Consider the following 15,167-nt stretch of genomic DNA (forward strand, 5'->3'; position numbering starts at 1 on the left):
AGTGTGACTCCCCCTTTCGCATTGAGACGGTCTGAATCGGTGCGTCCGAACGTGCAGTCGTGTACAGTGTGTGAGAGACTGCAGTAAATACAGTGCTGAAGAGGCGGGGTTTGACCTCGCAGCTCTGAAAACATCACTAATCCAGAGTTCCAGGTGCCGAAGTCGACCATTGCTCACTACCGCCGCACATCAACAACTGCAATAGAATTACAAGACTCCGGAAACCCGGAATACGGCAACTGAATGGGACAGCGCAGATAACTGGAGAGACAGCATAAGTTAAGATCAATAACACAGTGAAGTTCTCTTACGAAAATGTCGGTAACATGATTTGTTAACGTTTATAACACACAGCCAAGATTTTTTCCCACTCAGAAGGACTCTAGGGTAGAACGTCAAATTTCACACTGCGCTCAACCAAATTACTCCGTTTAAACTGGATATCGCTTTTGGAACCTTTGCAGTTTTTACATAGAGATAGGCTACTGGATATATTTTTTTACTTCTCTTTTACAAGGTGAGTTTCGCTTTCTTAAGTTTGTATTAAATTGAAGCTCTTCAAACTTTTCATCGCCATTTTTCTTGCATCAATGCGCATGAGGCGGAAGAAATGTACCTGCTCTCAGGTGAGCTGAAAACATATGTCCATTGTGAACTCAAAACGTTGTTGCATTACTACATCACCCTAAATTATATTAGGAGACACTTTGAGATGCCATTGGAATATCGGTGGTATGTCTAAACGGCTAATTTTTTGTTAATTATACAAGGTTAGATTGTTAAAGTGCAAAAATAATGCAGTTGGTCGTGTTATTTCCTGTATGCAACATTATTGGTCACAAAGACGTCTTGCATTTGTGTTGTCAGGTCAGTATTGAAGAATTTGTTTGATAATAATAAACACAAGCTAACAAATAACGATACACATCGTAATGTGTGGTCTGTCGAGCCGTTTAAAAATGTGTGACTAAAATGGGTGGGAAGAATTAGCCTACTACTCATAGTGCTTCAAAGGCTACTCCTACAGGCCATTAACCACGATTATATTTTCTATAATAACGCAATGCACAGGAGAGGATGCTTCAACGAGACACGAGCTTCGGTTTCCACATACGGTCTGATATAACGGCATGAACAATTAGAGTATAGAAATGTAGTCTTGATATCCTTCCTATAAACCAGGATTTAAAAATCTAAAATACTGTTTCTATTGTAAGACCAGTGAGTACAACTTGTACTCCTTGGTGGGTTTTAAAGATAATGCAGTAAGTTTCCCCTCCCACACACCCAGTTGCCTGGACTCATTAACACACTTATTTGACAGACAACTCTAGCTCTCAGAGGCGCTATTGTTGTCTCTGTGGCATGAATCATTCAGATCCATAATAACATGCACAGTTTGTGTCATTCTAAGCAACTGTTCCTACGTTCTCATAGACATCGCCTATAATGACACAGTCATGTTAACAAGCTTAATAGACTTGTTCTTTGAAAAGTTGATAAACACTTTAGAAATAAGATATACTTATCACAATTATTGTTAGGACTTTAAGAGTAGTTTTTTCTTATTTTCTTTCTTTTCTTTCCCATAAAAAGCTCTTAACTTAAAATGCACCATAATCATTTTGATAGTCCAACTGTGATATTACGTTCAATTTTATACTGCATAGTTCAGTGCCTTTTTATATTTTCTGATATTTTTTATAAAACAATAAGGCATCTAAAAGAATGGCATTATAAACAACAACGGCAAGGATTAGTTTAGTTAACACATATAATGCCTTTAATTATCTTGTTTTAGTCCTGTTGTACTAGACTTGCATCAGCAAGCGTTATGTCATGAAACTAGACATCAGCACAGATGGTGCTGACCACCTAAAATACATGTGCTCATCACCTGCCGCATGTAAATCGCTGCTGGAATTTAAGAAACTCATTAATCAGGTTTTAGAAAGAAGGGAAATAATGCTGTTGACCAGCATTGTGGCTCTGACATTTATTGGCAAGCTGCTGGGAAGCAGGAAAACATTTAGGAAGTAGTCTGCATAGTTGAGGGGAGGATGTTCTATTTCAATGAAGTCCTTTAAAACATGAGTCCAGGAACAGATACGTTTGTTCTGCTTTTCCTCAGAGGACGATAAAGGTGGGTGCGCTCAGCGAGGTGGGGATGACCTATTCAGTGTCACAGGGTTCAAAGCGGTGACCGTGTGTTGGAACGTGGTGAGCTTTCAGCAGGAAGCCCTCTACAGGAAACCACTGCTGTATTGTTGCCAGTAGCCTTCAACCACGTCTCCTTTCCAGTGGGAATTCACAAGTTCTGTTTCGGCCTGTTATTACTGGGTTGGAGTCGAGGGTCACGTTTCATTTCTCTAAGCTGGGGTTTGTGTGTGCTTGTCCTCGCGGGTCCTCTTTTGTAAATGGTCAGAACTATCAGTTACACTGTGCATTAGTTATACTTAAGATATTCAAAGGACTAGCAGTTATGCAATGTTTGTTCTGTTGTGAGTCAAGGGTTTCAAAGCAATATTCCAAGAAATTGACACACTACAGTAGTAAAGAAAAATACTTATATAACTTGTACAGGAATTATAAGATAAGATAATCCTTTATTAGTCCAACAGTGGGGAAATTTGCAGGATTGTCAAGGGTTTCGAAGCAATATCTCCGGAAATTAAGACACCACAGTAGGAAAACCATATATATATACAGTCTATAAATTGCCTGAACAAGGTGTTGGGAGTTGGTGTGTGTGTGTGTGGGGGGGGGGGGGGGGGGTTAAGATCCTCCACAATCAGTTACAGCTGTGAAGCTTGACTTGACTAATATCAAGTTAAACTCTCCCTTCACCGTTACTCACTGTAGTTTTGAAAGTTTGAGACCCACACCCAGCAACGCAAGTCTCCAGCTGCACGAGACAGCGCTGTTTGTTATGGTAGTTCTCTGAAATGGCCAGAGACGTTCATGAACAAACGCTGCTCTGGAGTGTAGAACGCCACTGCTGGGTAGGTCATTATACTTACAAACCTTTCAAGTGTGTCAACATTGATGCCAGAATCTGTTCCCTTTCTTGGTATTTATCTAAGAAGTTAACCGATTCTGTCATTCTTGTTCCCAGTGAATGCAGCTAGTCAGAGGGATCAGGCGTCATACTTGTGTGAGTCACTTGACGGTTGCTTCATGTTTTGTTTCAACCCAAACAAAAGTATACACGATACATAATGTCTGTTACTCCTCTAATACAGACAGTTCAGTTTGAATCCAATAAAGTACCGAAAGAGAACAGCAACTTGTTCCAACATGACCTTTGAAAATGAGGCATACTATGCTCAACCATCCCATAAACAAGATTGGAGTCGGACACGCGGTTTTGCCGCAGTCGGCCACAGAGAACAGAGTTTTTTGCAACCCCTAGGGAGCCCCTTCTGCCGTCGAGTGTTTTCTCCTATTCGGAGAGCCATCCATCAGAACGGAGACAGTGGAGGGGTTGCAGAGTAGGAGCCGTCACGCAGGTGTGGAACGTGCCAACTTGGGGGAATGATGTATTGATCTGCATTGAGCAAAAGCACACTGAGCTACAGCCACGATATATTTATCCTAAGTTAGTTAGGAAGAGACTAGAACAAAGTTTTTCACTCCATTCATTGAGCACATGCTTTTATCCATAGCCGCACAAATGGTGCACATAGTAAGTACAGCAGATCATCGTGGACCTGTTTTGTGTTTTGGTGGTAAGTGCTTTTGGACTGTATGTATAATGTCGTAAAACACAATGAGAATGAACACATCGTGTTCTTACTTTTAGATGGAGACAGTAAATATTGATAATGAAGAAAATCTTGTGCTGCAGGAATGGACATTGAATTCCGAAAGCACCTGATCTTTGAATGTACAGAAAATGGCCCATTAGAGTATATGATGTACAGCAAAGCTTAGACAAGATTTGAGACCCAGCAACAAACATGTGTTTTACATTTAATCAGGACTATGCCATCTGTCTTCTTGGTTTGTGGTGTCCGTTCACCTTGAATGTATTGGATTAACTGGTTATGTTTGACAACCGATCAATTTCATTACATGCTCTTGACATATAGCATATACAAGGGATCAATTACATCACTCCTAACGAGGCTATCCAATATTTGATAAATGACTGTAACAGATGACTTCACTTTCCCCGCCCTGGCGCTCAGGTCACGTATGTGACGGTCACGTCTTAACTGACAGCGTCACCCTGTCAAATATGCTGATGCACAACACAGACTGTTCGGCTGATTGCTTAAAGGTGCTAGCCTTGGTGTTTTTGCCACATCATGAAACTAAGTCAGTCCTGAAAGTCACTAGACAATTATCTCCCAAGCCCCTGTGTTACACAGGAAGTCTCACAGCTTCCTGCAACTTCGGCCAAATCCTGGAAAGTGAAATGACCTTTTTGCTTGGCTCCTCATCAAACCTTGATTGGCAGGTTAACGATGGACATGGTAAAGTTCTGCTTGATATTTTGTTTTGTTCTAGTGAATTATAAGTTACTAAGGTCATGGTCAATTTTCAGATGATCGCTCTTTGTTGAGGTGGATCTATAAATGCTTTTGAGCAATGAGAGGTGCTTTTAGATTCTGTCAGGTACACCACAATTGTTCAACCAAAGTCCAACCGTCTTGAATACAATAATAACTTCATTCTTCTCATGTAGTTTGAATGTGCAACAAACCGGAAGCTCTTCAACACATCATTCAGTCCTCTAAAACTGTCCAAACGCTTAATGAACAACACCCCGGAGGAAATGATATAATCCAAGCTCCAGACTGGAAGGAGCACTGTGTGGACGGACATCTCAGGCCTCGTGAGGATCAGGCCGTTATGTCTACCCCAGGACTTCAGGAAGCAGATAGTTTACACATCTTTGACCACTGTGCTCTCATTGAAACCGTGACGCATTTTGAACATGATAATCGGTCTGTCACTGATGCTGACGGCAAGCTTTGATCTAGCAGTAAAAAAAGGCTTTGGTTCTGTCATCGTGTATTCTGTTAATATGAGCTCCACTCCTTTGTAGACCTTTGGGAACGTAACATGGTTTTGGTTTGTGTCGGTTTGGTATGAAAGATAAGGTATGTCCCCTGGGAGTTGGTATTCAGCCAATCCAGGTCTGTTTGTCCGGTATTGCTTCTTCCTTAGGCATGCTGTCTGTCACCTCACCAGGACACACATTTCATTCTGACAGCCTGCATGGCGTTTTCTGGTTCTCTGACACAAATTACAATGAAATGGCTGATTATAAGACAAGTAAATGCCCTGATGGGAATGCACTCTCCGAAACAACGGCATGCCATGAAAGAAAATGAGATGACACTCGTATTAACTTTGGTAATCATTGTTAAGTGTGATGGTCATAAATGCGCGGGGTAACAGAGAAACCCGAGATGGCTGCCTGTGATGGCATTGTTTGAAAAGACGCAACATGGAATATAGACAGAGCCAAGCTCTGCCCTCAGTGAAGTGTTGTTGAGACACACTCATATAACCTATTCTCAAGGTAGATGTGAGTCATTTTTCGCTCAGTCTGTGAAACAGAAGATAACGCAGAGTTAGTAAAAGGGAGTATTGTAATACAATATTATTTTCTAAAGTAAGCATATGCAGTAGACACATACCCTGTCATTTGAAGGTATATTTGTAATTAAAGGATGGCTTTCTTACACAATCTGTGTTTTGATATGATGTTTTCATCACAATTTATCTCCTAAGAAATTGATTTTATAAAACAATGGAAAATGGCCAAGTTCATTATCAGGCTTAATGTTCTTTCTGTGGTGCTCTCGTTCATAGCCATGATGGGCTTGCAGGGCTAATGGGCTTGCAGGGCTAATGCTCTTGGTTCCAAGTCATTTATATTGGAGGTTTATGTGATATCTTCAGATGCCAGAAAATACCCTTCTCTAATAGCGGTAATCAAGAATTCATATCCGTTCAAAATATGGTTCCTTGGATGACAGTAATATTAGATCATAATGGTGGCTTCCTGTCTATGTAACCTAGAGGGTTGGACACATCAGAGTTATGCCTATGAGACTCAACATTAAAAATGAGGGAAATTTATTGTAGCTTCTTACAGCTGACTTGGTCAGTCTCTCTCCATCATTTCAGGCACATATTGGACACTCAGGATTAATTTTGTTTTTGCTTGTCACTTCCTTGAATTGATGGGCACATTGGATCACATGAGCTTTGAGAGCCAATAGGCTTACGGTCGATGATTTGCTGTGTGTGAGGTGTTGTCTGCTCGAGGGTTCGCAGTATGGATATTCAGTGTGCATGGGTCAGGTGGAGGAGTTAGAAGGTGGGCGGTTAGGGAGTGTTTAGTTTCCCCACTCTCCCCCCTCCAGCATTGCATCTAATCCCAAAGACGAGAGATCTTTAGCAACACTGGGCCTAAGTGATTGCTTTGGAATGTTGTTGCTAAGGAGGGTGGTTGCAAATGACAGACTTGGAGCCTAGAGCAAGAGTTTAAGGCAGAGGAGGATGGGGTCACACACAAACTTGGTCAGTGGTCAGAATCGGGTTGGCTATTAACCAGTTCCACTGCTATTAAACTAGTTTCACTGCTGTTGTCACATTTTCTTAAGGAGGACATTTCTTGGATGCCACTACAGAAATGTTGCCAGACTAGTTTGGGATGAAACTGGAGACTGCCCAGAGAAAGTTAGGTATTGTCTGCAAGCTCTGTCATGCAGTCACCAAAAGAAAAACTACGTGTGGGTCAACATTTGGATTTTCATGCCGTGACCATTGGTTTGTGCACTTGGACCACCCCAAACCCCCTAATGGAATATGCAACTCTCATAACCTTGATAGTTTTCGCTTCCATTTATTAGAACAAACCCGAGCCTGCATCGCACTTCAACAGCCTTAAACCTGTGGTGAACCCTGGGGACGGTGGCTAACGGGCAGGATTGTGCACCAACGGCTAGTCTCTGTTTGTTAGGACCTGCAGGTTTATCTTTTTGGGTTCATGCTTTAACCATCAGTGGAGAACCTAGTGACTGGCTTGTGTCATGCTGTACAGCCCAGGTCATTTTTTTATGCGAGCTTACTCAAGCATCAGACCAGGTCAGGGCAGGTCGGCCCATTGCCATTCTAATGCAAGTTGACTGCCAACAAGGCTGGCAGTTGACGAGTCATGGATGCATCTTAAATCACTTCTTTGATGAACTTTCATGGTAAACATGCTGCGCTGTAACTGGGCAAACTTGGAACAAAATTCCTCTATTACTGCTTGTTCTTAATACTGCCTTAATGCTGACATACCTTACGGCAGTGATTGTTTTGTCCTCAATACTATGAAATACTGTTTTAATAGTAACCAATCAGTAATTTGTATTTTATTTAACTAACTACCCCATTTGAAATAAAATAGTTGGAAGGAAAACTGTTCATCCAGAGACGTTTGGTGCAAAGGGCACCCATGGTTAATATATAAGCTTTGTTTACACGACAGTAGTGCATAGTGAGAGGGTGTCAATCTACTGACCTGGAAACGTATCCCCAAAGGTGATTCTCAGCACTTACTTGACCATTGAAAAATGTTTTTCTATATATATTGTAGCAGGTTAAGGGGTGTGGGGTTTCCACAACACCAAGCTTAATAAAACCTTGGCACACACAATCCAATTTCCCTTCACAAGTGTCTTTAATTCGTCACATACACCCACGTTTCCGGTCATATACATCCTTTTATAGGCAACTGTGGAAGAAAATCACAACCACCCAATCAATTAACCTGTCAACGAGACACCGCCTGTCTCGTTGAAGCAGGAAGTCCCTACATGGCTCGGGGGTGGATCCAACGGGCTGCCAGATACCGTATATATTTCAATGCATACAATGTGGCTGTGTACTTAATCTTAAATAATGTCTCAGAAATGACAGCTCTACTCTTTTAAAATCTCTTTTTTTGGAACAGATCAGACCCCATTAAATCCAATGGTAAGAGCTGCCTGCGTAGATCCCCGTATGGATGAACTTTGGAGAGGGCTGACTGATTCCGTTTGACTGACCGCAGCAACGTCAGGGCTATGAGGAGGGCTGTCAGAGATTCCCGGGCCACTGCCTCTCCAGCTCTGAAAGCCCCCAGCGCCCAGTCATCAAGGAAATGACTGAAGCTCCTTCCTCAACAGTCCAACAAAAGTCTCCAAAAAGCGGAAGAAGGATTATCCGCGGACCTCTCGACCACTGACTTGATTTCAAACGGCTTTATCTGGATTGAGACTGGAGTTTGGAGGAGGTTGCTTCCAGACGTTTCTTCGGGGTTTCTGGGCAGGATTGAGTCACCTTCCTCTGGAGCTGGGATTAGACCCCCATGTGCAGACGGGCGGCAGTTGCTGCTTGTGGAATAACGTAGCCTCAGTCTTTTAAGGAGGGAGGCGCCAACCCAGTGCCGACAAGGCCCGGGCCCTCACCTTACACCTGTCCCGAAGGCAGACCCTCTATCCAATGGCATGGGTCAAGTTCTTCAGGAAGCCGGGGGGCAATCTTGCCAAATCTTACCAGCCAGGGAGCATGCTCTCCCTGGCCCCCACCAAAGGCCTGCTAAACGAGCCGGGACAAAACAGCTGCTTCCTCAACAGTGCCGTGCAGGTGAGAGTTTGTTCAGACCCGGTTTCCTGGAAAGTTAATGGCTAATTTCTCACTGTCAAGCCAATAATAATTGATTGGCTTCGATGACAGGCTTTTGAAAGCCTATTGGATTTCAAAAGTACTGATTTCTACCAGTAAAAGTTCGATCTTTCACGTGACCTTAACCCAAGTTAACGCCAAGTGACAGTGGGACACAGTGTTTTAAATGGATGAAAAATTGACTCGGATCTCTCTGCTGGTTAGACAAATCTCAGTCAGTTAACCAGTATTACCGTTTTGAATGAGTGAGTCATTTTATTGTTCTTCATGTACAACATGAAATTTGATCTCTTAACGCTCCCAGATTATACTGTCATTGCACAGATTATATTCTCTGTCGCAGTGCCAATCTGGATTTCATAAGCATAAGTGATGACATAAGTTAGTATGATACTAGATGCACTATGGAGTCGGTGAGATATGCGAGTTCCACACCCAGGTTTAGTTCCGAAGGAGTGATTGCTCAATCCCCTGCTGCTGTTTGCTACTTGTAGGTTGAACAGGAAAAGTGACACGTTTTCCAAGAACATAACAACCCCTCTTCACTAGACGGGTCTGGACAACAAGTTACACTGGCCAAAATTCCCCAAAATAAACGTTCAAAGCTTAGTCATTCTCTAAATTCATCTGTAGGTCCCAGCCAGTCTGGAGGGAAGTCAACAGACTAGAGGGGTAGGTTGGTTTGAGTAGCCCGCAGTGAGGTCAGTCTCCAGGGCTGTGATGTGGCTGAGCTGGGGGGAGGCGTTCTCTACCCAGGGTTTTGTTTTCTGAGAAGAGGATGTCCTTCCCTGTCCTCCTTCCCTCTCCCTGTCCTCAAAGAATCCCTACTCCCCCTAAACACCAGACAAGGAAGGACACCCCTCATGTAGCTACGTTTGTAGTGTCTTACAAGATACAGTGCTGTATTTGGGATTCTGACCTTTTTATTGGTGGTCCGTCTGACTGACTAATGATTCTCTGATTCAGCAAACGTCTTAATCATTTCCGCAAAGGGATATCTGTATCAGTTCAGTTAGGTGTACTTGGACCAGAGATATCCGTTTGTAGGGTATGGTCCATCTGTTCTGAGTATTTTGCATGCCTATTTCCAGGTATTATGGCAGCTGGATATCTTCAGGCGAAGTTTGAGACAACTCCCTACTCACTCCTGTCTCGGAGACTCTGCAAACTGCATTTTCTGTGCACTGAAGGTACAATCTATTTGCATTATTCTGGACGAGAGCGTAATTAATTCATGTCGACACGTTGTCCCTCGAGTTATTGTTCTCCAAATACTTTGATCACAGCCATACAGACAGAAGGGTATTAAGTTCAGAGGGTGTCAAAGTCATTTTCTTAGGTAAATAAAAAAGATTTTCCCTCCACAGGGCATCTTCTCCCAGTTCCAGCACAGCAGGGAGCGTGCGCTGCCCTCAGACAACCTGCGTTACGCCCTGGCAGAGACCTTTAAGGACGAGCATCGCTTTCAGCTGGGGTTCATGGACGACGCCGCAGAATGCTTTGTGAGTTTGCGTGGCAACCGGGCTCTCCGGGGTAACCCTAGTATCCAGTTGAGAAGAAGGGGGGGGGGGGGGGGGGGGCTGCACTTCTGGGGGGGCGCACTCCGGGGAGAGTCGACACAAGGATGCAGTGGAATGTGTTTGTGTTTGCGAGGGTGGACTGAGGCACAGAAAAGGCAATGTAGTGTAACAAACCGTTTGGCAAGGGCACAGTCTGAGAGGACCTCCCATCCACCCCTCCCACACTGCCTCTAAATGTCACGGTGGCCGGTTACGTAAGCGCCCGCCGCAGAATCACTGGGCATCGCTTCCGTTTCGTCACTGGAGGGGTTTCTCTATGTAAGTGCTTTTAAGTGGGTTTCATGCATCCTCTGAGTCATTTAGGACCACAGCTAGTCCAATTGTTTTGGCGTACTTCCAAAAGCATTATCCCACCGAACTTGCTGTCGTGATGTAATGCTTCTTTATGTGGTTCTTTTTTTATTTCAGCCACAAACAAATCTGAGAAAAAGGTTATTACGTACTCAGTGCTTAACACTCTCTTAGCAAAAGTGTTTTTTTTTTACAGTTTATTTGCGAGTTTCTTTCATCTTGAGAAAGCCAGGGAACACTTTGTGCTTGGCCTACCTTCGTTTAGTCTGCACTGAAATAGCTGTAAATCTAAACAGCAGAGACATTATTATCATTTTGTGTTTAGTGCAGCAGGTCTTGCAATGCATGGGTCATTCACTTTAGATGACTCATGTATACAGCACATAGAATGATGGGTCTCTTTAATAAGAAGCAGAGAGAGAGAGAGAGAGAGAGAGCTATGGTTCCGAGCTGCTAAACCAATAGCAGGGCTGCAGTCGTTGCGCTCTGTGTGCGAGCGAGCAGCCCACCCACACGTGCGTTTACCTCTAACTCCTGCTCACTGGATCTCCGACTGGAGCGCTAGCCTGAATGAATAAGTCATGACGTTCAAGCAACCGAGCACAGTGTCACAGCGGGGGGCTGAGGACGTCCCAGTCAAAACAAACCTTTGCTGTTTTGATCTTGTACTAGGTAGCCTGAGAAAAACTAAAGAAATGCTGTTCCCTAAATAACCTACTTGACAGGTCTATTTGACCCAGGTGTGGTTGTAACTGGGAGACAACTCTTTTTTATTTAAATATCAGTATTCATTAAATAGCTTTATCTGCCTGCATATTTAAATTGCTATCGCTTTCATAAGGCAATTGTTACATTTAAAAGCCATCATGAATATTGGATTTAGATGCCAGCACACTGTAATGCATAGGCAGCACGATGCTGTGGATTTGTTTATGAACAAATTTCAGATAAATGACAAACTATGACTTCTTTCTTACTGCTGGTCTAAAAATAGCATGAATGTTTTAAACCCACTGGGATTCCATAGCAACAGAAGTAAAAAAAGAGTCTGCTTTCTGAAGGTCCTCGAGTCAACACGCACGCCAGTCTCTCACTCTCTGTCAAACTCTTAACCGTTTGAGTCCACCGGGGGTGGGTTTGTCACTTCTCACCCGGCGGGCCTCACGGCAAAACTCTGAGCCCTGCTTGTTTCTCCACCGTTACCTCCACTCTCACAGGAGAACATTCTGGAGAGGATCCACCTGCACATCGTGCCTGGGGAGCCTGACGCCTGCACCTCCAAGTCCTGCATCACTCACCAGAAGTTCGCCATGACGCTGTATGAGCAGGTACGAGGACAGCATCCTTGAAACGACTCATCTTCAGGTTGACTGGAGTTGAACACTTCAGTACTGTTGTCTTCCTGTTCCTGTTGATGTGCCGCATTCATTTCAATATGGGGGGTGGCATTTGATATCATATGGTACAGGCAGACAGTTGAAGGAGGGGCTGCTCTCGCAAATATGAAAACATTTGAGTTTTTAAGCCTTTGTACTGCAGGTGTGTTGGGAAATTGAAAAATGCTTAAATGTTTGTAAATATGGGTCCTACTTTCAGCAATTGCTTTTTGAGCCAATAGACAGTAGCGGAGCATGCCCATATCACATTACACACACACACACACGAGTGCAGCACACACACACCGACGGACAGACACTGCAACACAAGCACATGGATCACTGTCTGAGATAGCAGCCATCCAATCCGTCACCCTCGAAGATTAGGTTACTCTTCTGGAATATAGAGGGTGTTTCACTTCTGATTCCTGCAGTGCAAGATAGATCGCGGACACGCGTAAACAACCCAACCCCTCCCTGCCCACTCTACCCCCCCCCCCCCCCCCCCCCCCTCCTTCCTGGCCTCTGGGCTGTGATGTCCCATCACTGATACCCTGTCCCTCACCGCCGTCATCTCCACAGCGGACACGCCCTCGGGCTTTGATGGTGAACTCCTCAGTTAGACTAAAGCATGCACAGCAAAACTGGGTCCAGGGTTCGTGTCAGAGCTCATACGTAGCTGGTTGGGAGCTTTTTGTAGCCCGTGGTAGCCTGGATCAAATGATATCTGTTGCTACTGTTATGGCACTGGCCTGTTGAGTTGGGGTACAGTATATAGGCCTATGTGCTCAAGAGAAACAGAAGGTTGGCCACTCCTGAAACAATTGTGTTTCTGGGCTCTGCAGAATTTGGAAAGTGCATTTCTAAGAGATGGTTGACTTCAACATTTCGCTTGGGCCATGTGATGGAAAGATTCTGTAGAAACACTTATCATCAAATGCAATATGATTATAATTAAAGACTTACATGCACAGACTTGCTTAATTGTACACCACACACTAAATTGCTCACTCCACTCTCTTTACCAGTTTACACAAAACACCCCAAGTACTTATTTTAAACGGATATCCAGCTCCTTCCGTCACAAACTGACATGCTGATTTGATAATTTAGCGTTTGGCAGCAGCTAAGTGGTGCCTCGTGTTTCCCTGTGTCTCCTTCCTCTCTTGCAGTCGGTTTGTCGGAGCTGTGGGGCGTCATCGGACCCCTTGCCCTTCACTGAGCTGGTGCACTACGTCTCCACCTCCGCCCTCTGGTAAACAACTTGGACTTCCTGTTTCCTTTTCGGCAACGGAATGTTAAAACTGAGTTTTTTTCTTCTTGTTTTTAGTTTTTTTTCCCATACACCCTAATCTTATAATGTTCTAAATCTGCTGTTTTTAATGTAAAGCTGATACATTACATGTAGGTGTTCTCTCTTGCGGATGTTAAAATCCCGTCTCCCTAAAGGTGCTGTTCATTAGAGCCGATTGATCCTGCGTTTGTGTAATTCGTTGCCGTCGACTGTTCTGTGTTTGATGCAAATGTTAATCATCCTCTCGTTTAGTGTCGGGTTATTTCTGTTTGTGCCTGTATGCGGTACAGTGGCTTTATTTTGTTTGGTCATTCACACAGGGGGCAAGGGGACAGGCAAGCTGCCAGTAGGTATACATCTCGTCATGTCACGTCACTAGTCTAGGAACATGTGCCACCCTAGGATCTTTTGTTAGAGAAGCACGGTTTTACTGTTTTCTTTGGAGACTGTCATGGCTTCCTTCTTCCCCTGTGGTGATTATTTTGATGTGATAAATATAACGTTTTGTATTGGAAGCAGTGTCGCTTGTTGCTAAGGCGCACACTGACGAACACTGTACCTATATTTGTTTGCCCCCTGTCTCCCTAGACACAGAACAACCAAAGAGAAAGTCAATTCATGTTAAATGGATTGAGATAATTGCTTTGGATGACAGACCTGAGCTTGCAAGTTTAGTCATTTGAAAAAGGAAAAACCAAAATCCATATCTCTTTATAGCCTTTTTTGTCTTTAGCCTATCCTAACTTTATTAGTCCTCTTGTTGTCTCTCAGCCAGCAGATGTTTCAGAGGAGGGAAGAGTCATTTGGGGAGCTCCTGCAAGCAGCCAGCACCATTGGGGACCTTCGCAACTGTCCGGTAGGTAGCTACCCTGCTGCCTGATCAAATTGAACAGGGCATTGTTGTCGTTCAGGGAACACCAGAAGTGATCTGTATTCTCCTCTCTCTCTGGCGCTAGAGTAACTGTGGCCAGAGGATCAAAATACGCCGTGTGCTAATGAACTCTCCGGAGATCATCACTATCGGCTTTGTTTGGGACTCGGACCAGTCTGATCTGACAGAGGACGTGATCCGCTCGCTAGGACTACACCTCAACCTGTCAGGGGTAAGCATGACCACACCACAATATCACCTAAATAATAAATGACTCTTTTGGTCATTTATGATACCAATGGACTCAACATTAGTTAGTTTAGCTCCACCAAGTCATGTTATTGTTTTTATTTTTAAAGACTGTTCTGACTGGATTGTTGATAGGAACATTCAAAGTACATCAGTATTATCACCAGTGCATTTGTCCAGAACATGTCAGAGAGCTTTAAAGATAGTCCGATGTGGCAAGACTTTCCTTATAAGATTATAATAAGTTTTTCAAAGACTCACTATAATCTTTTCTTGTCAGCTTGTATTAAACAGATTAGGTCTGATTAAATGGCAAAAGGCGCTGATTGCACAGGAACAAAATGGCTGCTTTGGCCCCAAATTTAGAACCTTGAAATCGTCAAGAAGAAAAAAAGAAGACAAAATTATATCCGACTTTTTCTTGGATTGTTTGCTTTGCTTACCGAGTTGTTGGGGCTTGTTTGTTTGTTTGTTTGTTTGTTTGTTTGTTTATCTGAGGGCTTCACAGCTGCCTTGCTGGGGTCAGTTTATTTTGGTGCTACGAAGCATATGTGAGAATAAAGTGGGGCTTTATCCCTGCGTAAGTCGGGACTGTTGCGTAAGCTGCCCACTGCCCAGTTGGCCCACGAAGCTGATCAAAGAACCCACGCTGGATGAGGTCAACATGTGTCAAGCCCCCGCTCTATGATGGGAGTGTGAGTGTGTAAGTGTGTGTGGGGTTTGGGGGCGGGGAAGAGAGCGAGTGTGTGTGTATGTGTGTGTGTGTGCGCGCACGAGAATCTCCCTCCATCACTCTGGACTGCAGCGCGCCCGTGTTACACTTGACTGCAGAT

General features: G+C 43.8%; 1 protein-coding gene across 2 annotated transcripts in view; it reads left to right on the plus strand.

Annotated features, from left to right (window-relative positions):
* Positions 1 to 231: 231 nt before the first annotated feature.
* LOC136967681 (inactive ubiquitin carboxyl-terminal hydrolase 53) overlaps positions 232 to 15,167 on the plus strand; it is a 34,617-nt gene continuing 19,681 nt past the window's right edge. The window contains exons 1-8 of one of the 2 annotated variants that reach the window (XM_067261567.1): positions 232 to 626; positions 7,961 to 8,634; positions 9,765 to 9,863; positions 10,041 to 10,175; positions 11,762 to 11,872; positions 13,093 to 13,175; positions 13,986 to 14,070; positions 14,171 to 14,317. In XM_067261567.1, coding sequence (XP_067117668.1) covers positions 8,491 to 8,634; positions 9,765 to 9,863; positions 10,041 to 10,175; positions 11,762 to 11,872; positions 13,093 to 13,175; positions 13,986 to 14,070; positions 14,171 to 14,317 — 804 coding nt within the window. In that variant the 5' untranslated portion in view covers positions 232 to 626; positions 7,961 to 8,490. The remainder of the gene's footprint in view (positions 627 to 7,960; positions 8,635 to 9,764; positions 9,864 to 10,040; positions 10,176 to 11,761; positions 11,873 to 13,092; positions 13,176 to 13,985; positions 14,071 to 14,170; positions 14,318 to 15,167) is intronic. The other variant, XM_067261566.1, reaches the window with a different exon arrangement.

Source organism: Osmerus mordax, chromosome 23 (assembly GCF_038355195.1).
Source record: "Osmerus mordax isolate fOsmMor3 chromosome 23, fOsmMor3.pri, whole genome shotgun sequence".
In the NCBI taxonomy this organism is placed as follows: domain Eukaryota; kingdom Metazoa; phylum Chordata; class Actinopteri; order Osmeriformes; family Osmeridae; genus Osmerus; species Osmerus mordax.